The 22,185-nt window shown below is 50.9% G+C and overlaps 3 protein-coding genes across 15 annotated transcripts in view; 2 read left to right on the forward strand and 1 right to left on the reverse strand.

Moving 5' to 3' along the window:
* NAA60 (N-alpha-acetyltransferase 60, NatF catalytic subunit) overlaps window positions 1–1,137 on the forward strand; it is a 31,742-nt gene extending 30,605 nt beyond the window's left edge. For all 5 annotated transcript variants that reach the window (XM_058680275.1, XM_058680277.1, XM_004586698.2 and 2 more), the window contains exon 7: window positions 263–1,137. The gene's annotated coding sequence lies outside the window, so the exon portion shown is untranslated. The remainder of the gene's footprint in view (window positions 1–262) is intronic.
* Window positions 1,138–2,096: 959 nt separating this feature from the next.
* CLUAP1 (clusterin associated protein 1) overlaps window positions 2,097–22,185 on the forward strand; it is a 45,094-nt gene continuing 25,005 nt past the window's right edge. For 3 of the 9 annotated variants that reach the window (XM_058680676.1, XM_058680683.1, XM_036492803.2), the window contains exons 1-6: window positions 10,196–10,370; window positions 12,649–12,760; window positions 14,324–14,408; window positions 16,738–16,917; window positions 20,189–20,284; window positions 21,786–21,869. In XM_058680676.1, coding sequence (XP_058536659.1) covers window positions 10,349–10,370; window positions 12,649–12,760; window positions 14,324–14,408; window positions 16,738–16,917; window positions 20,189–20,284; window positions 21,786–21,869 — 579 coding nt within the window. In that variant the 5' untranslated portion in view covers window positions 10,196–10,348. Of the gene's footprint in view, window positions 2,282–8,212; window positions 8,232–10,195; window positions 10,371–10,492; window positions 10,799–12,648; window positions 12,761–14,323; window positions 14,409–16,737; window positions 16,918–19,899; window positions 20,056–20,188; window positions 20,285–21,785; window positions 21,870–22,185 lie in introns of those variants that run through there. The other 6 variants (XM_058680681.1, XM_058680678.1, XM_004586699.4 and 3 more) reach the window with 6 other exon arrangements.
* Window positions 3,572–5,132, reverse strand: C24H16orf90 (chromosome 24 C16orf90 homolog). The gene is made up of 3 exons (XM_004587056.2): window positions 5,008–5,132; window positions 4,282–4,632; window positions 3,572–3,729 (listed from the first exon to the last, which is right to left on the reverse strand). Exons 1-3 carry the CDS (start codon window positions 5,051–5,053, stop codon window positions 3,572–3,574), a joined length of 555 nt encoding a protein of 184 aa, XP_004587113.2. The 5' UTR covers window positions 5,054–5,132.

Genomic DNA, 22,185 nt, shown 5'->3' on the forward strand with positions numbered 1-22,185 from the left:
CATGTACCATGTGGCCCAGTGAGGTCTGATGACTTGGCACAGTAGGCCATGTGGCTGCCTGAATTGTGTACCTGTGTATGGAATCATCTGGGATTTGATTTGTACCAGGGGCAAGAGGAGCTGGGTTGCCACTAGCAAAAACTGCCTTGGTGATAGGCTCCTGCCCCTAGGGGTGCCAAGACCCCACGGCAGGTGTGGGCCAGACAGTGGGGTAGGCAAAGGCCATGTGGTGCCTTCACACCTGCTTCTCTCTGCCCCACAGGCTCTCCAGCTCTCCTCTGGCTTCTGGAAACCTCTGCCTCTCAGTGCCCTGGTCATGCCTTCACACACAGGCACCCATCAGGCAGCGGGCCGGAGCAGCTGCACTCACTGGGCACACTTCTTGTCCCAGGCCGCTCCTCCTTGGTCACCTGTTCCCCAGCCCCTTCCTGCAAAGCTGAGGGGAACCTGGTGCTGTGAGGGAGCAGCCCGAGTGTTGAGCCCCAGAACAGAGCAGAGACCCTGCCCCAAGATGCCTGGCAGGAGTGGTCAGAGTGGGGAAGGCTCTTCCCACGAACATAGAGCTCTGGGCCCAGATGCACAGATGATATTGCGATTCCTGCTGTCGCCAAGACACCACTCTGCCTGCTGGATTGGGGGCTGCTCCATGCACCTGACAGCCCACTGGGAGTTGGGCTGAAGACACATCTGCTTCCCCCTTCTTCATCCCTCCATGAGCCACAGCCCCAAGACCTGCCTGGTGCAGACAGGAGACTGAGCTCGATGGTGGGGGTGGCTGAAGACAGGGACATCACGTGCCTGGGCCAGCTCTGAATTGTGCCTGCAGTGTGAGTCCATCACACAGTCTAGCATCCTTCCCACCCTGCACCGTACCCCCGCTCCCCCCAAGAGCCATTGCTGCCTGCCTTGCCCTGCAGCAGCTGGGACCCCAGGATCCCAGGGAGCCAGGGTATCACAAGGTTTGGGACAGAGGGAACCAGTCTTAGCAGATGGCGCCTGGGCAGCCCAAGTGCTTCCCTCAGAATGTGCCAGGCTCACATGGGGAAGGGGCCCTGGTGTGATGCAGCATCCGGCTAACTGATCCAGCCTCGGCTGCTGTGCTGTGCACTGAGGTCATGGTGTCCTCTCTACTCAGAATCAGTGATGATCATGTGATTTTTATTTCTGCCCCATCGGGTAAGGGAAGTGTCTTCCAGAAGGTTCTGCCTTGGACTTTTCAGAATCCAGCTCAGACGCCTTGCCCACCCTCCCCACCTGCCCCATTAATCACTGCACTGTCCAGCTCTGTGCTGAGCAGATTGTAGTGTTTCTGTCATTACCAACAAATAAATAGACTGCAGATGGGTGCAGCCTGTGTGCAAGATTTGCTGCTGGAGCTGGGGCCAGACCAAGGCCGAGTGTATTTTGTGTGGACCACTTGCCGTGGCCATGTGCTAGGAAGACTTCCAGCTGAGTTACCGGTTGTACACCACTGGCTGGGTTATTCTGACAGCAGCTGTGCCAGTGGCTCAGTTTCCCAGAGCTCAGCCTTGGACTGGGGCATGGTCCAGGGGCAGGACAACTATCCTGGATTCAGGAAGCCTCCCAAGGGGATCCAGCACAGGTGCCAGCCTGATGGGCCAGGTGCCTGCTACACACGCACATGCACACACATGCTCCTTCCCCCTCTCTCTGCAAGGGTTTCCTGCCCAACACACACGCGCACGCGCACACAGTAAGGGTCTCCTGGTGTCTAGGATGTAGACTCTCCAAGGGCTGCTGTTTCACAGTAGAGATCTGAAGGAGCAGCTGTCTGGGCATGGGGTTGGGGTCAGCATGTGACTGAAGTGGATATCCCTCCTACAGACTGTCCCCAGGCCTAGTGGCCTAAGCAGCTGTGTGGCTCCCAGTTGGGACATTTGTTCGTGAGGAAGCTCGTCGCCCTGTAAGGTGCTGGCTAGGTAGGCAGACCGCAGTGGAGTGGGAACTGGAGAATCTACTTAGGGCTGCTGCAACTGCAGCCAGCTGGGCCATAGTGCAACTGCATTGCCTGCCAGTGACCACCTGGGTTAATTCTTATTGGTTAGCCATTCCTAGATGACTCTGCAGCTCAGCCTGCAAGCACCCAAACCTCGTTGTCATTGTGTTGTATTGTCAGGCAAGATCCAATGGCACAACCCTCAAGTGGAAGGAACTGACAAGGGCTAGAATGTGGGTCTGTGTGGCTCACTGGGTCACCCAGCCAGGCACTGTGCACCAGGCCATCTGAGCTGCTCATCAAGACTCAGGTCTCCACCCAGAGGTGAGGGGTTCAGATCACTGAAGGTCACCAGGGCTTTTGTACTGCGGGCTCATAGGGGTCTCACTTGGGCCCACCCCACTTGGCAGCAGACCCAACCAGCCCTCAACAGGTGACTGGTGTCCTGACACCTCTAGCAGGCTACCCAGCGTGTCTCTTGAGTAGCGGCTGGTCAAGTCAGCCTGGCTGTCATGTCCGTGGGGTGTGGATGTGAGGGAGAGGGCAAAGGCAGGCATCTTCTATCACCCCAGCTGGAGTGTCCCCCATCCAGCCACATCTGTATGCTCTGAGCGGCCTATAACTTGCCCTAGGGCTGAAGCCTGTAGCATCTGTCATCCAGGGACCTAGGAAATGCCCAGCAGGGAAACCAGGGTTCAAGGGAAGGAGACTGCTGTCCTCGGCGCCATCACCCAAAGTAGGGACAGGGCTCAGCTCTCATGGCCCCGGGCTGCCCAGGCCAGGGTCACAAAGGCACCCTTGGGTGTTTCCATTCTCTCCCACAGAGCAGGAGTTCTCACAGGGGGTGAGCCACCAGGGGTCTTGGGGTCGTGTCTAGAGGCAGGTTATCACCCCTGGGAGGAATGCCTGGCTGACATCCAGAACATGACGGTGAATGATCGGCCCCAGATGTAGGCAGACCCTGGCACAGAAGGTGACCACACCTGGGTGCCCAGATGCCAGGTGCCTATGGGGCAGAGATGAGTCTGTCCTGCCAAGGAGGGACAGCTTGTGGGAGCCCACGGAGCAATGTACCTTGGTGTCCTTGGTTTGAATTGCTGCTTGTATTTTGTCTAGTGAGAGCTTCCCTGCCCTGTAGAGCCAGGTATGGTCTCCAGGTCCCTTACACTCCTCCAGGGTACTCCAGCTGCCATAGCCTCTGGCTTTTGACTGTGCCTAAAGGCAACCACAGACCTGTTCCTGCTGCAGCAGTGGTGTGTTCGGCTGAAGGGGCTCTGTGACTGGGAGGTGTAGGCCTTGCTTTTATTAATAGGAGATCTGAGGGCCCCCGCCTCTCAGGAGCTCAGTGCTCTACTCGGCCTGGCCTGCCAAGCAGGCTGCAAGGGCATGGCCATGCTTGCACTTCTCTTGTCCCTCCCTCCCTCCCTCCCCACCCTGTTCCCCGGCATTTCCCCAGGACTGACCCAGGTCTGATACCAGACACCTGGCAGGGTGGCTCAGTGGGGAGGGCTGCCACAGGGGGTACTAAGCCCCCCACCTTTGGACCTGTCTCTTTAGCAATACCACCACTGCCATCCTTCCCCCTGCTATTGACAGCCTGGCACTGGGGGGTCCCTATTGCCTCTCCAGAGCCCCAGAGCGAGTTCTCTTGCACAAGGGACAAATGGTCTCCTCCAGTGCCCCCCACGACCTCTTGGGCCTGAGCCCTAAGCCCTCAGGGGCCCCAGGTTGGGAAGGTGTGCCCTTGGCCTGGTCCATGCTGGAGCTGGAAGCTGAGGAAGGAGGAAAGAGAGGAATCACTAAGAAACTTGGGGAGAAACTAATAGCCACACTCTAGGATCCCTGGAACCCAACAGCCTTCAGAAGGCAAGCAGAGAGGAGACAGTTCCACCCTGGGGAAGATGGGGGAAGAGGAAGTGGACAGTTCAAGCTGGAAGGACCCTTTGCTCCCCTACTGCCAACTGGAACAGACATAGACCTAGCAAGAAGGCAGTTGCTCAGGGCCCCTCATCAAATGCAGCACTGGGACAGGACCCTGTAACTCAGTCCTGACACCTCCCCTTGGCTTCACCCTGGCCACTGACAAGATCACCCCCACCCAGGCTATTCACTCAGACCTCACAGACCATGAGATTTTCCGACCTGCCAGTAGCAGACACAGGATTGGCACCAGATATGTGATGTCCTCATAGGAGTATCCTAGCCACTGTGTTCCTGGTCACTGCTAGGTCTCTCCCCACTCCCCCAGATGACCTGGGAATGAAGTTGGTCCCAAAGTCCCCAACCCAGCCCTCTATCCCTAGGCCTGCCTCAAGAGAGCTCACCTGTGTTTCCCAGGCTGTCCCCATGCACTTGGGTTTCCAGAAGGGCTGAGCAGTAGCTGTTAGTTGGGCCCAGAGACCCCCGTGGCAGAAGCAGGGGCCAGGCAGAGCCCTTGGGCTGTGGCAGGCAGCTGCCCGTCATGAGCTGGCCCAGCCAATGGCTTTTACACTGGCCAGCAGGCTGCATGTGGCCAGGCAGGTAGAGAGCCAGGCCTCGGAGGTGGCGCAGCCGGAAGTTCTTGGGCTTGCTGCCCTGAACAGGGCACTGCTGCTCCTGGCTCCCCAGCCCTCCTTCATAGATGTTGAGAAGTGTGTCGGGGTAGCTGAGGTGTCCTTGAGCCCGGCCTGCTGCACCTGCGGAGTGGGGGAGGTATCACCAACTTGTAGCTGACCTGGCCCTGGTAGCCATGAGGGCAGAACTTAGCAGAGTGCCTATAAGATGAGCTCAGACGTCATCTCTAACCCCGGCCTATGGAGCCTCAACTTCGCTGTCTGACAAATGGGCCCAGAACCACCAGCACCCAGCATGTTACTCTTTCTGGGGCCTTTTGAGATTTTTTTGTGCCTACTACTATAGCAAGAATACTCTGGTCCCAAGAAGGGAACAGTGCAGTAAATCCAGAATTAAGTGGCTAGCTCAGAGTCACGGTGCTAGGCCTCCCTGTCCCCAGGCCACCCCAGGGGCAGCAGGATGGCTATGTCTTATTGCTCCTCCCCACAGCTCAGCACCTTCTCTGATGCGCAGCTCAGAGAACGCACAGACCAAGGCTTCCATGGAGGGCCAGTGCGGTGGGGGGAGGCACTGCCAGGCCGTGTGTGTCACACAGCCCTGCTGTCTCCTTGCCCAGCGGGTGGGTCTGTAGGTCTCCCGTGGTGACCCATGGCCCTTATGATGTCACAGGAAAGACAGACTTCCCGAGCCCCCTGGTTTGGGGGCCTGGAGAGCCACATTTAGAAAAGTGACATTTTGGGCCTCAGCTGTGGCAGGGAGTGATGGTTTGAGGTGTACAGACCTGCCAGGACTGCCCCATGGCTTTGGACCTGCTAAGGAGGTTCTGAGTGGATGAGCCCCTGGCCTCACTGTCCACAATCCTATTAGTGATCATCTGGTAATGTGCTGACCACATGAACTGTGAGGATGGGGAGGAACTCCCATATTCCCCTGCTGGGCTGTACACTGGCACATCCAGTTGGAGAACAGCCTGGTTGTTTTTACAAAAACAAAAACATTGAATTTTACATACACACACACATATATATATATAAATTACAAATGTTTACATATTTCTTGAAAAATGAAAAGAAAATACACGATTCCAGAACTAATACAAAACTCTTGTAATCAAAACACTGTAGCTGTGGTGTATGTCAGTCAGCTTTGATGAGGGTGCCAAGCACCTGCAGTGTGGTGAAGAGCACTCTAAGCAAATGGTGCTGGGACGACTGCAAAGCCACATCCAGCAGTGTAGCAAAACTCCCTACCTCACACTGAATATAAAATACCTTCTCAATAAGACATGTGAAGTGACACCGGGTACCTGCTGTCATTCCTAGACACTAACATTTTAAAAAATAACTTGTGGGCCCGGCGGCGTGGCCTAGCAGCTAAAGTCCTTACCTTGAACGCCCCGGGATCCCATATGGGCGCCGGTTCTAATCCCGGCAGCCCCACTTCCCATCCAGCTCCCTGCTTGTGGCCTGGGAAAGCAGTTGAGGACGGCCCAAAGCTTTGGGACCCTGCAGCCTCCCGGAAGAGGTTACTGGTTCCCGGCTTCGGATCGGCGTGCACCGGCCCATTGCGGCTCACTTGGGGAGTGAAACATCGGATGGAAGATCCTCCTCTCTGTATATCCGGCTTTCCAATAATAATAAAATCTTTAAAAAAAAAATAACTTGTGCTGTAAAGGACAACCTATAGAATGGGAGCAAAGATTCACAAATCTATATCTAATAAGGAACTCATGTATAATAGAATTCTTGAAATTCAATGATTAAAAAAATAACCCAATTTAAAAATAGGTAAATAGATTGAAAAGAGAATATGCAGCCGGTCAACAAGCATCTAAAAAGCTGTTCAACATTATTAGTCACTAGGAAAACAGATCAAAACGACAATGGGAGACCACTTCACACTACTGAGTCTAACTATAATAAAAGCAAATAAAATTAAAACAGAAGACAGAGTATTGATAAAGGATGCAGAAATTAGAACCCTATAAAATAAAGTAGAAAACAGTTAAACATCCAATTCCAAATGGCCACAGCATTGCATTCCTGGATATCCCTCTAAGAACTGGAAACAGACCTTCGCAAATACTTGCACAAAACACACCAGCCCTCTGCAACAGCCAACAGCTGGAAGCAGCCTGAGTGTTCATCAGTAGCTGAACAGATAGCCATGATGTTGGAGTGTTGCTTCACCAATGGATTAAAAAAAAAAGGGGCTGGAATGTTGTTTGACCATAAACAGAATATTGCTTAAGTCACAAAAATAAAATACTGGTATGTTGTGTCATGGAGGAACCTCAGGAATATTATATGAAGTGAAACATAAAAGGTTTGGATTGGGAACTGACTGATGAACTGGTATGAGATTTCTTTTTACAGATAATTAAAATGATTTTAAATTAGGTAGATTGTTAACATAAATTAATGTTACTAAGCTGCACTTAATAGTAAACTTTGTTACATATGTTTAACCAAGATTTTTTAAAAAGATTTAATTATTTATTGAAAAGTCAGCTATACAGAGAGAAGGAAAGACAGAGAGGAAGATCTTCTGTCTGATGATTCATTCCCTAAGTGACCACAATGGCTGGAACTGAGCCAATCTGAAGCCAGGAGCCAGGAACCTCTTCCTGGTCTCCCACACAGGTGCAGGGTCCCAAGGCTTTAGGCCATCCTCCACTGCTTTCCCAGGCCACAAGCAGGGAGCTGGATGGGAAACAGGGTCACTGGGATACAAACCAGTGCCCATATGTGATCCCGGCTACACAGGCTACTGCACGAGGCCCATAACCAAGATTTTATTTTTTAAACTAATTGATCATTACTCCTGAAAACTTGCAAGGTCATCTGGAACAAGGAACATCTGAGAAACAACCATGATCTAGAGGAACTCAAGGAGAAGGGACAACTAAATATATGTCTTGGATGGATTCCTGGTAAAGTGCCTTAGGTTTGAAAAAAAAGCAAGGAAAGCTTCGTAAAGGATGGCTGTGACATGATTTACCAGTTATGACCAAGTCACCACAATTAATGTAAGATGCTAAACTGGAGAGGCAGATACAGTATAGAGAACTACAATTCTTTACGAAGTGTTCTAAAGCTTAAGCTGAATTTAGGGTTCAGATCAATGGCTTAATTGGCCAATCCTCCCCTTGCCGTTGCTGGGGTCCCATATAGTTCATGTCCTGGCTGCTTCACGTCATGTCTAGCTCCCTGCTTGTAGCCTATGACAGCAGGGGAGGACGGCCTAAAGCCTTGGGACCCTTCACCTGTGTGGGAGACCTGGAAGAGGCTCCTGGCTTCAGATCAGCAGAGCTCCGGCTGCTGAGGCCATTTGGGGAGTGAACCAGTGAGTAGAAGATCTTTGTCTCCTCTCCTTTCTGTAAGACTATTTTGTCAATAAGAATAAGTAAAAATATACATTTTTAAAACTTATTTTAAAAGAAAAAAATGGAGCCCAGTACGATAACCTAGTGGGATGCACCTGCATGCGGCGGGGTAAGGCTGAGGGCCTGGGAAGTCACTGGGTAGTCTTGCTCGTTTGTGCTTTTTGACCATATCATTTTATCAGACATGTGTTTTGTGGCTAATATCTATCCTTTGGCTTACCTCTTGTTTTCTTAACAGTGCTGTTAAATAAAATTGATGGGAGCTATGTTAGCAGATCAAACAGAATACAGTCCTTCATGCTAGTTGCTGCCTGACTAAAATGAACTTAGAAATGGGTAAGCTTGCCAAAAAAGAAGAAATTAGATACATAAATTAGGGGATTCATAACAATCAATCAAAATAGGCCCACCCAGTCTGAGCCTGAACAAATACTTTGTGCTTTAACCTATAGAAAACTGGGAATAGTTCAATATTAACCCAATTTTTCACTATTTCCCAGTTTCTGCTCAAGCTAGCTTACAGAAACCAACTTTCTGCCAAGTCCCTTGCAGTACTTTTGTATTTCATAGGTGGAATGATACTTCAATCACAAACTCTGTTAAATGCCAATTCCATCGTTAACCTTGATGCGTTGAAAAAAAAAAAAACAACTTAGATATATGTATTTGGACCAAGTGTGGTAGCCTAATGGCTAAAGTGCTCGACTTGCATGCACTGAGATCTCATATGGGTGTCGGTTTGTATCCTGGCTGCTCCATTTCCCTTTCAACTCCCCGCTTGTGGCCTGAGAACCAAGGATGACCCAAAGCCTTGGGACCCTGCACCCCTGTGGGAGACCCAGAAGAAGCTCCTGGCTTCTGGCTTCAGATTGGCTCAGTTCTGGCCATTGCAGCTACTTGGGGAGTAACCAATAGATAGAAAATCTTTTTCTGTCTCTCCTTCTCTCTGCAAATCTGACTTTCCAATGAAAAATAAGATTTAAGTATTTATTTGAACAACAGACTGACAGAAGGAAAGGGGGCAGATCTTATGCTAGCTGGTTCACTTCTCAAATGGCTGTTACAGTCATGGTTGGGTTAGGCAAAAGCTAAGCGCCAGGAACTCCATCCTGGTCTCTCACTTCGCTGCAGGGGCCCCAGCAGTTGACCCATCATCACCTGTTGTCTTTCCCGGCACATTAAGAGGAAGCTGGATCAGAAGTGGAGCAGCCAGGATACCACTAAGCTCCTCAACATGAATGGCAGCCTCCCCATGTTGCCTGTTGAAATTTTGCTTTTAATAATTCTCTTTGAAGAACACACCATTTTTTTTTTGCATTTTAAATGTATTTTTTATTGGAAAGGCAGATATACAGAAAGAAGGTGATACAGAAAGATCTTCCATCCTCTGGTTCTCCTTGAATGACAGCCAGAGCCAGACCAGTTTGAATCCAGGAGCTTCTTCCGGGTGTGTGCAGTATCTCGAGGCTTTGGGCTGTCTTGACTGTTTTCCTAGGCCACAAGCAGGCAGCTGGGTGAGAACAGGCACCCATTCAGGATGCCAGCGCTTTAACATTAAACAAAGCGCTGGCCTCACAGAAGTCTTCCATAGAGAAGTCCAACTGAGTCCTGAAAGATTTTTTAAAAGGGGTAATGGTTTTGATATGTGATATTCCCCTCAAAGCTTTCCCCGAACATTTCCTTGTTGTAGAAAACGTACAGTTTGGGGCTCTGTGTGCAGGTATGTAACCCTTTATGAACAGAGGTTCGCGTGTTCACAGGAGGATTCACAACTCTTCATAGAAAAGGCGAGTCCTTCTCCCCTGAGACACTTCACTCACCTCAAAGCCGCCCAGAGATGTCGACCCCTTCCCCTTCCCCGATCCAGGAGAGCTCCCCCGCGCTCCCACCCGCCGTCGGCGAAGATCCCAGGTCTGGTGTCACCGCTCACCACCGAGTTGACCGTCCCACGTGCCAGACGGCGCGCTTCCGCCCGCAACAGATCACGGTTTGCGCGCGCAGTGCCCAACCCACTTCCGGATTGCCCGGAAGGCTGCGCCGGCTGCGCATGCGCGCTGCGGGCCGCGCCGCCCGCCTCACACCCGTAGCTTGTCTGTTCTCCTTAACACGGCAGCGGAAGTGGGCCGCAGGGCCAAGCGTGTCACAAGCCGGAGAGAAAGCACCCAAGCAGAAGCCCCGGCTTCGAGAGCCCTGTCCAGCCTGTATAGAAATGCGGAAGTGAGAGGGCGTGTGCGAAGGACGGACGGGGCTCGAGCCCGTCAGCCGCTGCCTTCGGCGCCCGCTGCAGGCCCTGCCTCGCGCCCTGGCCGCGTTTCGGTTCTGCTTGTGTTTGGCCCCGACCGCGCGCCGTCCGCGGCTCCTCCGTTGTCATAGAGACTGGGTTGAGGCCCCACTGGAGGACGCTGAGGAGACCGGCGGTGACCCGGCCCGGGGTGGGCTGCGACGGGAGCAGGATGTCTTTCCGCGAGCTCCGCAGTAAGACGTCTCCTTGCCCCATGGCCCGCGCGTCTTCCTGACGTTCGGGCTCCGGAGCCCGCTGCTGAGGGAGCGGCTCTTCCCCTTCCCGCCGTGCCCGGAGCCCCTGGGAGGCGTCTCCCCGGGGCCGCGGCCCAGGCCGTGTGTGACGCGGGGTGCGTCCAAAAGGCCGAAGAAAATGAAGTTAAAACATGTGTTTCTTGGGGTGTCAAAATGTTTGAAATTCCTGCATTTTTTTCATAATACACATTTTCCACGCAGTTTTTAAAGAGCTCCTCTCCCCCCAGCTCTCGGCGGTTTGTTCGGTGATCACAAGGTCTCTTCCTGCCCCTGGAGCACTTGACGCGAGCTAGTGGGCTTAGCTTGGTTTTTGTGTATCTGGCTACACTACCGTTCTGGAACATTCGTACAAAACGCCGAGCCACGGGGTGGGGGACGCGAGGGACACGCGGGTGGTGGAGGAGGCGCTGTTTGTTTGGGCTGTCCATGCTGCCCCAAGGGCACAGTCCCCCTGGGGTTCACCAGGCCCGCACTTGTGCCTCCGCTGTCTGAAGTCTGCAGGTGGGTCCCGCTGTGTCCTGGAGCTCACAGGCGCTACTGGTGTTTGCTCCAGGCACCACAGATTTGCCCTAGGTGACTGCGGCTGACAGGGGCCTGTGTCATGTTTTGTGGTAAATCCGAATACTGCTCTGATGCTGCCATACATCTTAATCTTTTTCCAAAGACAAGGGAACTAATGCTTTAGTGTTATGTGTTAAGGTCCTATATGCTTAAAAAAAAAAAAAAAAAAAAACCCAGAAGCATAAACTTGAATTCTCCCTCTCTAAATGCTTATAATCGCTCTCTTTATATATGTATATATTACTTTTTAAAGAGCTATTTATTTCCATTGGAAAGCCAGATTGGACTTACAGAGAGGAGAAACAGAAAGATCTTCCATCTGCTGGTTCGCTGCCCAAGTAGCCGCAATGGCTGGAGCTGAGCTGATTTGTAGCCAGGAGCTAGCAGTTGCTTCTGGGTCTGCCATGTGGGTGCAGGGTCCCAAGGCTTTGGGCCGTCCTCGGCTGTTTTCCCAGGCCACAGGCAGGGAGCTGGATGGGAACTAGTGCCCATATGGATTCCTACACGCGCAAAGTGAGCTTTTAGCCATTGAGCCATCATGCTGGGCCCGCAAAAGCCTACTATTAATATTTTAAAATAATTTATAAGGCCTGGCATTTTAGTTTGAGTAGTAGGAGAAAAATATTGCAGAGAAAGTCCCAGCTAATTCCTAAGCCTAATTTTCATGTCGTTACTTCTCTCACTGAACTTGAAAATGTTTCTTAGATCAAACCGTGATCTGTTGCGGGCGGAAGCGTGCCGTCTGGCACGCGGGACAGTCAACCCGGTGGTTAGCGGTGACACCAGACCTGGGATCTTCGCCGATGGCGGGTGGGAGCGCAGGGGAGCTCTCCTGGATCGGGGAAGGGGAAGGGGTCGACATCTCTGGGCGGGCTTTGAGGCGAGTGAAGTGTCTTAGGTGGTAATTTTATATGTTGTTTCCTGGGACCAGCACGATGGCTCAACAGGTTAATCTGCAGGTGCCGGCATCCCTTATGGGCACTGGTTTGTGTCCTAGCTGTTCTCCTTCCCATCCAGTGCTGTTTATGGCCTGGGAAAACAGTGGAGGACAGCTCTGCTTCAGACTAGCCTAGCTCTGGCCATTGCGGGTATTTGGGGAGTGAACCAGTGAGTGGAAGACATCTCTCTGTCTCTTCTTTCACTGTGCAAATCTGCCTTTCAGGGCCCTGCACAATAACCAGGTGGCTAGAGTCCTTGCCTTACACACAGAGCTTTCATATGGGCGCTAGTTTGTATCCTGGCTGCTCCACTTCCTTTTCGGCTCCCTGCTTGTGGCCCAAGAGGACAGTTGAGGACGGCCCAAGGTCTTGGGACTCTGTACCTGCACGGGAGACCCGGAAGAAGCTTCTGGCTTCTGGCTTTAGATGGCTGTTCCAGTCACCTGGGGAGGGGATCAGTGGACAGAAATCTCTTTCTGTCTCTCCTCTTTGTAGTCTGGCTTTCCAAGAAAAAATAGATAAATCTTTTTTTAAAAATTCTGCCTCTCAAATAAAAATAAAATCTTTTGAAAGAACTGCCTCCTTTTTAATTTTCTTCTTGCAGAGGTGATAAAAGTTGTCCTAAAGGTCTCGGTAGACTGTGAGGAAGAGGGGAAGCAGAGGGTACATGTACTTGCCATTTGTTAAGGAACTGGCTGAACCATCTTTTCTTTGGACAGATTTTACAGAGATGATGAGAGCGCTGGGTTATCCGCGACATATTTCCATGGAAAATTTCCGCACCCCCAATTTTGGACTTGTATCTGAGGTGCTGCTGTGGCTTGTGAAAAGGTTTGAACTACACTTTATTGCTTTTTAAGAGGGACTGTTGTATTTCCTTTATTGGTCACCTAGAAGCAGGATGCTGTGGTGCAAAAGAGGTGGTGTTGTAAGTGTGTGAGTTTGACAGACTTGATTGTAGCTTGAAAATTATCTGTTGGGGCAAGCACTTAGCCTAGCCGTCAGCATGCCTGTGTCACGCAGGCATGGTTCTGAAGTTTCACTGCTGACCCGGCTCCTGCCTGCGGCCTTGTGCCAGTGCCAGCTGGGAGGCCGCAGAGAAGGCCCAAGGAAACGGGTGCCTGCCACCCACATGAGAGTCCTGGATGGACTGGCCAGCTCTGTACCACTGTAGACTTTGGCAGAGCAAACCAGCACTGGGAGAACACCCCCTCTTTCTCTGTGTTGGTTTCTTGCTCTCTTTCTCTCTATGCCTCTATAAATAAGTGCACATTTTTTAAAAGATTTTTTTTAATTGGAAAGTCAGATTTACAGAGAGAGAATAGACAGAAAGATCTTCCATCCACTGATTCACTCCTTAAGTAGCTGTAGCAGCCAGAGCTGAGCCCATCTGAGGCTAGGAGCCAGGAGCTTCTTCCAGGTCTCCCACACCGGTGCGGGATCCCAAGGTTTTGGGCCACACTCAACTGCTTTCCCAGGCCACAGGCAGGGAGCTGGATGGGAAGTAAAACAGCCAGGATACGAACCGGCACCCATATGGGATCCCAGCGCATGCAAGGCAAGAACTTTAGCCACTAGGCTATCATGGCAGACCCAAATAAACACACATTTTAAAAAAACTCACTAAATTAGGAGTACTCTTTGGAGGGTTGGTGTCGTGGCATTGCACACTGAGTCTCTGACTGCAGTGCCAGCATCCCATATGTGTGGTGGTTCAAGTCCTGGCTGTTGTGCTTCTGAGCCAATTCTCTGTGGCCTGGGAAAGCAGTGGAGGATGGACCAAGTCCTTGGGCCCCTGCACCCATGTGGGAAACCAAAAAGGAGCCCCTGGCTTTGGATCTGCTCCACTCCAGATGTTGTGGCCATTTGGGGAATGCACCAACAGAAACTGTCTATTTTTTCTTCTGTCTCTGTAACTCTGCCTTTCAAATGAAGATAAAATACATCTAAAAAGGTTTTAAAACAGGTACACTGTGGTTTAGCTAAACTGCCACTTGAGACAGCCTTGTTCCATCTTGCAGTGTCTGGTTCAGGTTCCATTTCCACTTTGAATTCCAGCTCGCTGCCATTGCTGCCTGTGTGGCCACAGATGATGGTTCAGCTCCTTCGTCCTTGCTGCGCGCGTGGGAGATCCAGACTGGGTCCTGGTCTTCTGGCTGCAACTTAGTCCAGCCCTATCTGTTGGGGGTATTTTGTAAGCTGAGCCCCACATTTGATTTTTGAAATTCCTTAGACGTTAGATTCTGAAGGAGGGATTTGTTCCATGGGCTTGCTGTGTTGCTCTCGCTGTCTTTTGAATCTTGCCGCGGCTGGGATGTGGAGAGCCTCATGTGGCGGTTCTGCTGTCCTCCCGGTTGCCTGCTTTTTGTTGAATGCTGTGTTTTTCTCTGACAGGTATGAGCCTCAGACTGACATCCCTTCTGACGTAGAGACCGAACAAGATCGAGTTTTCTTCATTAAGGCAATTGCCCAGTTCATGGTTAGTTGACAGGTGTTGTTTGTTTGTTTTGTTTTGTTGCAAAGATTTATTTGAAAGGCAAAATAACAGAGAGATCTTCCATCCTCTGATCAGCTTCCCAGGTGGCTGTAGTGGCTGGGGCTGGGCCAGGCGGAAACCAGGAGCCCAGAGCTCTATCCAGGTCTCCCATGGGTTTGATAGAAACACAGGTACTTGGGCTGTTATCTGCTACTTTCTCAGCAGGAAGTTGGATTGGAAGCAGAGCAGTCAGGACTTGAACCAGCACTCCAGTATGGGATGCCTATGTTGCAACCAGTGATTTAACCTGCTATCCACACACTGGCCACAGTTGGCATTTATTTATTTTGCAGAGTTGTAAACTTGACTAGGTTAGGGGTGCATTCTACTTAGTGTTGCTTTCAAATTGAGTTCAGTTCTAAAACCATTTTTTTGCCAGGTTTGTATGGAACCTTCTCACCAGTCAGAGTTGAGGCGTTTTCTCCTTGCTTTTTTATTTATTTTCATTTTTATTTGAAAGGCATGGAGACAAGAGTAGTCCTCCTACTCCCTGTTTACTCTGCAAATGCCTGTGGCAGCCAGCGCCAGGCCAGATGAAGCCAGGGGCCCACAACTCACCCCAGGCCTCCTGACGTGGTAAACAAGAACGTGAGCCATCACTGATGCCCCCTGAGATGTGCATTAGCAGGAAGGGAGACTAGCAGGTGGAGCCGGTACTTGAACCCAGGCCCTCTGACAAGAGTACAGGCTTCCCAAGGGGCATAGTAACCACCACGCCAAATGCTGTTCTTTACTTCAGCCTTTGCTTATTTTGAATTAGGTAATGTGTTTCATGATCCAGTTTTTTTAAAAACCATGAAATAATGACTCAGCTGGCTTTCTGTACTGTCTTTCTTTAGCCCCAGTTGCCTTCCCAGTAATCACTGCAAAAGTTTTTTTATCTAGGTGTAGTTTTTCTTAATATGCATTGTCCATGAACTCTTTGAATGTTCCCTCAATTGCATGGACCTAAAAATTTTTTGCACCCAAGTGCACTTACCTTTTAGTGCTACTTTCTACATGGTACATGTAAACTGCATGGTACATGTAAGCAAATTAAACTTGTATTTTTCTGTATTTTACATATATGGTAGCATACTATATGCTACTGGCTAGCGTCTTAACTTTTTTTCAACTAGTAGTTTATATTTGGAGAATATGCCAAATACGTACAGAATTCCCTTATTTTCACTTAGCACCTGAGTAGTGTTGGCTTGCATGGATGTCATAATGTATGTAATTTATGTAGGTAGGTTTTTAAAAAATTTTTAAAGAATTATTTTATTTTTATTGGAAAGTCAGATATACAGAGAGGAAGAGAGATAGAGAGAAAGATCTTGGGCTTGGCACGGGAACCTGGTGATTATAGTCCTCACCTTGCACATGCCAAGATCCCTTATGTGCACAGGTTCTAATCCCAGCAGCCCTGCTACCCATCCAGCTCCCTGCTTATGGCCTGGGAAGGCAGTCAAGGATGGCCTTGGGACCCTGCACCTGCGTGGGAGACCTGCAGGAGACTCTTGGCTCCTGGCTTCAGATCGGCACAACTCTGGCTGTCACAGCTGCTTGGGGAGTGAATCATCAGATGGAAGATCTTTCTCTCTACCTCTCCTCCTCTCAGTATATCTGTCTTTCCAATAAAAATAAATGAATATTATAAAAATAAAAGAGAGGAAGATCTTTTGTTCATTGATTCACTCCCCAAGTGGCCGCAATGGCCAGAGCTGCACTGAACCGAAGCCAGGAGCCTGGAGCCTCTTCTGGGTCTCCCACGAAGCTGCAGGGTCCCAAGGCTTTGGGCCGTCCTCTACTGTTTTCCCAGGCCACAAACTGGATGGGAAGCAGGTTGACTGGGATTAGAACCAGCACCCATATGGGATCCCAGCATGTGCAAGGTGTGGACTTTAGCCACTAGGCTACCACACTGGGCCCGTAGGTAGGTATTTAAGTTGTATGCACCTTTTGCTCTTCAAAACAGAGCTGTAACTTGTAATCTGACATAATCTGTCATGTGTGTGAGTGTAGCCAGAGTCAATTCATGGGATTAGAATTGCTGGGTGAAAGTTACGTGCATTTATAATGTTGGTATCTTTTACCAAATTCCTGTCTATCCGGGTTACAACAGCTTGCACACCTTGTTCACAAGGTGCAAAATCTCTTGAATATTTCCTTTTTGTTCTATTCAGTTATGTTCCAATTATTGGCAGAGGCATTCTCAAATCGCCTATGTAGGATTTTATTTGTACATTATGTGGAAAGGACCTTCAACTTTTGCTTTTTTGTGTAAAAATAGGCCACAAAGGCACATATAAAGCTCAACACAAAGAAGCTGTACCAGGCAGATGGCTATGCGGTAAAGGAGCTGCTGAAGATCACCTCTGTCCTGTATAATGCCATGAAGACCAAAGGGATGGAGGGCTCTAAGATAGGAGAGGAAGACATCAGCAAGTTCAAGTTTGACCTGGGCTCCAAGGTAAGGGCCGTGCAGGTTTGCAGAGCGGGCCGGGGACATGCTCTTCCTGCTAGCCGTGGCGTCCCTGTCGGCCTCGGAGCACCACGTCTCCAGGTCTGAAGGACATCTTGCCAGCTGTGCTCTTCAGTGCTTGCAGAGTCACAAGCAGTGAGTGTGAATGTGGAAAGCCCAGTGCTTCTAGGTGACATCAAGGTGAACCAGGAGTGACCCTCAATCCGTGTTGCAGGGTTAGGGACTATCAACTGGAGAGCAGTGCTGAGGTATGGAAGGTCCCATGTCATTCCCGCCATGGTCAGAGTAAGGCAGGAGACAGCGACCAGGAGGGCTTGGGGACCTCAGAGATCTGAGGCGGAGGAGCGGCGGAGCGTGCAGCAGGTGGGCTCTAAGAGTGCGCTTTGTGCGTTGGAGGCAGAGCAGGGAAGCTGGGTGATGAGGGCTGGAGGCAAGGCTGTGACGGGCCCTCTGGCACCTGGAGCGCCTTTCACTGTTACTCTTGAGCGAAGGTGCTAGGATTTTGAGCAGAGCTTTTGATTTGCAGATTCCGGGCTGAAGGCGTCTCCGTAGCTGGAGGAAGCCATTTCGAAAGCACCAGATTCTGGGCACTCTGGGCAGAGGGCATGGGCAAAGCAGAGCTCAGGGCCGTCTGGCATGGAGAACTGACACCACAAGCAAAACTGAAGACTTGTCCCCAAGCCTCGCTGTGATGGTTGGCGTGCGTGGTTTAGGGCAAGTATAGGGGCCTCTGTTGAGGGACCTCCCAGCCTGAGCGGTAGCAGCTTATGGTCCCATGAGGTATGAAGAACTGGAAATGGAAAAGAGCTGCTTGCTGAGTCAGGATGGGTGAGCTGCCGCTGAGGTTGCCCTGGCCCCACGGAGACCTCAGCTCCCAGCTCTGGCCTAGGAATGAGGGAACTCTATTAGGAGTGCGAACAGGAGCACGGCCTACTCCAGGACCTGAGTTCTTGGAGTGGCTTCTGACAGACACCATGGGGCCTGAACTGGGCTGCTGCTGTGGTGTGGTGATCACAACGACCCAGGAGGTCTGGCTGGGTGAACCTTGTCATCACCTCAGGTTGGGCCTGAGCACTAGGCTGCTTGGTGGCGAGAAGCAGGTGCAGCCATGGTGGGTGACATGTGGCCTGTGGGCCTGATGAGGCCTGTGAGGTCATTTGGTCTGGCCCTGTCAAGACAAAGGCAGACAGGCCTCAAAATTCAGACTCCACAATAGGCTAATTTTTCCATTAATAATTTGGTGTGATTTATGAATGATACTGTAAATATTCAAATTCCCCATCCCTGGGCTTGAGGTTAGCACACTGTGTTGGTAGGTCTCAGGGATCGGAGGCGGCCCGAGTGTAAACGAGAAGGCGCAGGGGAGATGCTGAGGCAGTGCCAGGCTGTTGTGTTTGCGTCTGTGCTGTGCCGGATGGAGCCACTGCCATATGGCCAGCCCTGCCAAGGAACCGAGCGTTAACTTCTATAACGTTCTGTACCATTCATGGTGGACGTGGCTGCCGTGGTAAGTGGCTGCAGCACTCAAGTTTTCAGTCTGAGTGCCTGAAAGGATGAATTTGACCCTTGTTGAAATGCAGAGGAATCTGGGTGGTTGGGGAGGTGGAGCGGAGGCTGGGTTGCAGGGACAAGCCCATTTGGAGCCGTGGGTGTGGGAAACATGAGCACGTTGATGGGGGAGCCGTGAGGTGGAGGAGTGAGTGTGACGGAAGCCCTGCCTGCTGTACTGCTGAGAAGCGGGAGTGTGAGGGGAATCCTGCAGAGAGCGGGGACGGCAGCCGGAGCTGGAGGGCTGTGCTGGGTAGGGACGAGAAGCTGGAGCTTGAAGGCTGGGTGAGGTGAGGGTCATTGCTTGTCTTCCTGCAGTGGCTCCCACCTGGGAACCTGGGACGGCTGGCAATGCTGGTGGCTGTAGCCCCACAGCCTCAGAGTAAGAGTTTGCAAGGGGAAGTTTTGTAGAGGCCTCCAGGAGGGTATCAGGCATATACTCTCCATTTATCCTGCTGCTGTCGGGGACCCTTCTGTGACCTCCAAGAGGAAGCATGTCAGCCTTCTCGCAGCTTTGAAAAGCTCATGGAAAATTGACATTACCTTTTCAGTTTTTTATCCAGGAACTCTTTTGTATTTTGAAAGTATTTATTTATTTAAAAGGTTGAGTTATGGGGGACAGGGTATTGGAGGAGAGAGAGAGATCTTCGATTTGTTGGTTCACTCCCCAAATGGCTGCAGTGACCGGAGATAAGCTGGTCTGCATCTGGGAGCCAGAAGCTTCTTCTAGGTCTCCCATATGGTGCAGGAACCCAAGGCCCTGGGCCATCTTCCACTGCTTTCGCAAGCACATTAGCTGGGAGCTGGGTTGCAAGTGGAGCAGCCAGGACTCAAACCAGTACCCATATGAGATATCAGCACTGCAGGTGGTAGTTTTACCAGCTACACCACAGTGTTGGCCCCCAGTCTGTGAGCCCTTTGAAAAGACTCCCTTGTAACACCCCATATTGGAATGCTGGTGGATCCTGATCCCTCTGCTTCAGGCCTGGCTTCCTGCCAAGGCTCTGCAGGGCTGGGACTTACTTGGGTTCTTGCCATCCATGTGGCTCATTTGGATGTAGTTCCTGCCTCTTGGTCCTGCCTGAACCAACCCTGGTTTTTATGACATTTCAGAAATGAACCAGAGGATAGGATATTCTCCCTCTCTTGCTATAAAACAAGCAAAACTTTAAAAATAATAGTTTCTTGGTATAAAAAAAAAAAGAGTAGGATGAACAATGTTTGCTTTCTTTTCACCATTAACATCACATAGAAAGAGGATCTAACGTGTAATGTTTTCATCGTTATTACTTAAAAAAATTAAAATTTCAGTTTGTTTTCTGTTTCACCAGAGTGGTTTAACAGGTTTAAAAGCTTGCATGTTGCAGGACTTATTTTTGTTATTAATTTCTTTATTTTAATGCATTGTAGTAAAAGTGCCATTTATGCCTAAAAAAAAAGACTCCCTTGTACCTCCTGCTTGTGGACTCAGTTGGCCTTGATGTTGGTGTCTCAGAGCAAGGAGTTGTTGGACTGGCCTCATGTCTGCTTGGCCCAGGTGTCCTCAGCAGCTGTCCTGAGAGCTCTCAGCTGTGGCAGGTTGGTGTGTGGTGCTTTGAAGTGTGTCCTGTGGTGCAACCTCCGGCTGGAAGGAAGCAGCTGTACTGGTAAGCATTGAATGCCCAATCAGAGCCCCTCACTGAGGTTTCTGGGTTGGCTGTTTTTCTTCCAGGTGGCCGACCTGAAAGCAGCCAGGCAGCTTGCTTCTGAGATCACTTCCAAAGGAGCGTCCCTGTATGACTTGCTGGGCAAGGAGGTTGAGCTGAGGGTGAGCAGTGTCAGGATAACTTCCTTAACCAAGCACATTTCCTCTTCATTTCCGCTTCTGCCTTGTGTCTCTTGGTTTCTTTCGGTTGTGTAATTCATGCTTCGTGGGAGAGTGGTATCAAACATGAGCTGCTCTTCCTCTCTGGTGTGTGCCGGCTGAGAGAGGTGGATCTGTGCTGTGTGGCTGAGACTGCCCTCCCATGCCTGTACCAGCCCTCCTCATCCTGATGCTTGTTCCTCACAGCTTCCTTGGCCGCAGCATCCTTCGTGAGAAATACTTGGTTACACCCACATGTGCCAGCCCTGCTGCCCGGGGATCACCAGGGGATCACTCTGATGGCATTGGGAGTTGCAGAAATCTCCTGGGTGACACTCACCGCAGCAAAGTTTGGGATTGGTGATTGGCAGCCACTCCCCATCAGCTGCAGTTGATGTGGCCTTGGGAACTTTGGTGCATCCTTCTTCCAGGCACTGCCTTTAACCAGCATTTGGCAGTGGGTCCTTCCCTGCCCTCACCCGCTCCGCCACACGTTAACCTTGCCTGGTGCCCAGGCTGTCCCCCACCAGCGGTCGCCAACCAGGGCAAGGCAGCGAGCTCTTCCTCTGCAAGCAAGCAGCGAGTAAGCAAGCTGTCCCTGTTGGTGGTGTTTTCCCCCGTGTGGAGATGAAGTGCACCACTCAGTAGAGGAAGCATGGATTGTGTTTGGTACCACGGCCATGAGCCTCGTGTAGTCCACTTGGGCTACCACGACAGCACGCACTACCCTGAGAGGTGTATAAACACACGTGTCCTTCTCCCCGTGCTCGATCAGAGACCCCACAGGTGTGACAGCTGGTGAGAGCCTGTTCCCTCCTGCTAGGCCTCGCGTGACACGTGTCGAGGAGCTCTGCATGGTCTCTTGTCAGGGCCCTCATGCCCTTCCTGGGCGTACAGCCCTGTGACCTCACCTCCCAATATCATCACGATGGGAGGATTTCAACACAGGAGCCAGGGAAATGGGACACACGTTCAGTCGGTGGCAAACCTCAGAATGCATCCCACTTCTCAGAAGCATCCAGTACTGCCACCTTGATTGGCTCCTGGTTAACACCAGGATTGGGCCAAGACGAGCCTGAGTCAGAGGTAAGCACCATGCAGGGCTTAGTCGCAGGAAACTTGTGGAGCTGACAGGGGATGCAGGCAGCACATCTCACCGTGTTGTTCGGGTGTCCCGTGAGCGGAGTGGCGATGAGGACACAGATGTAAGGGAGAAGATGGCACTGCTGCATTCACATTTGCATGTGGAGCTACAGGTTGAGGATCCTGAGCTGTGGAGTGAGGCCAGGAGGGCATTCGGAGCCTGGGCCGGCCTTGAGGGAAGCAAGGAGGCAAGTGTGGTATCAGAGACCACATTGCAATGAAATATTGAGATTTGGTCTTTGAGCCATGTCTAGATCTAAGAATATTGGTTTTGAAACAACTTTTCTGAAAATATATGGAAATGGTTTTTTGTTTGCTCTAGGAACTGAGAACAGAAGCCATTGCAAGACCGCTGGAAATCAATGAGACTGAAAAAGTAATGAGAATTGCAATAAAAGAGATACTGGTAAGATTACTCTGCTTTTATTATTTTAAAAAGTTTGAAAGGCAGAATAACAGGGAAGGGGAGAGACAGAAAGACCCTCCTTCCGCTGGTGCGCTCCCCAGATGGCCGCAGTGGTCAGGGCTGGGCCAGGTGTGGAGCAGGCTGAAGCTGGAAGCCAGGAGCTTCATCTGAGGCTCCCACATAGATAAAGGGGCCCATGTACTCGGGCTGTCTTCTGCTGCTTCCCAGGCCGTTGGAAGTGAGCATCTAGGAACTGAGCCAGCACTGTAGGGGGCTTAACCTACTACACCACAACACCAGCCCCTATTTAATATTT

Source organism: Ochotona princeps, chromosome 24 (genome assembly GCF_030435755.1).
Source record: "Ochotona princeps isolate mOchPri1 chromosome 24, mOchPri1.hap1, whole genome shotgun sequence".
In the NCBI taxonomy this organism is placed as follows: Eukaryota; Metazoa; Chordata; class Mammalia; order Lagomorpha; family Ochotonidae; genus Ochotona; species Ochotona princeps.

Bases quoted from the DNA above. Each gene is read 5' to 3' on its own strand.
- C24H16orf90 (XM_004587056.2), bottom strand. From the start codon at position 5,053: ATGGAAGCCTTGGTCTGTGCGTTCTCTGAGCTGCGCATCAGAGAAG. The intron at 4,633-5,007 runs GTGCTGAGCTGT...CCCACTCCGCAG, and splicing joins TGAGCTGCGCATCAGAGAAG to GTGCAGCAGGCCGGGCTCAA. The intron at 3,730-4,281 runs GTGAGCTCTCTT...CTCCTTCCTCAG, and splicing joins GGACAGCCTGGGAAACACAG to CTTCCAGCTCCAGCATGGAC.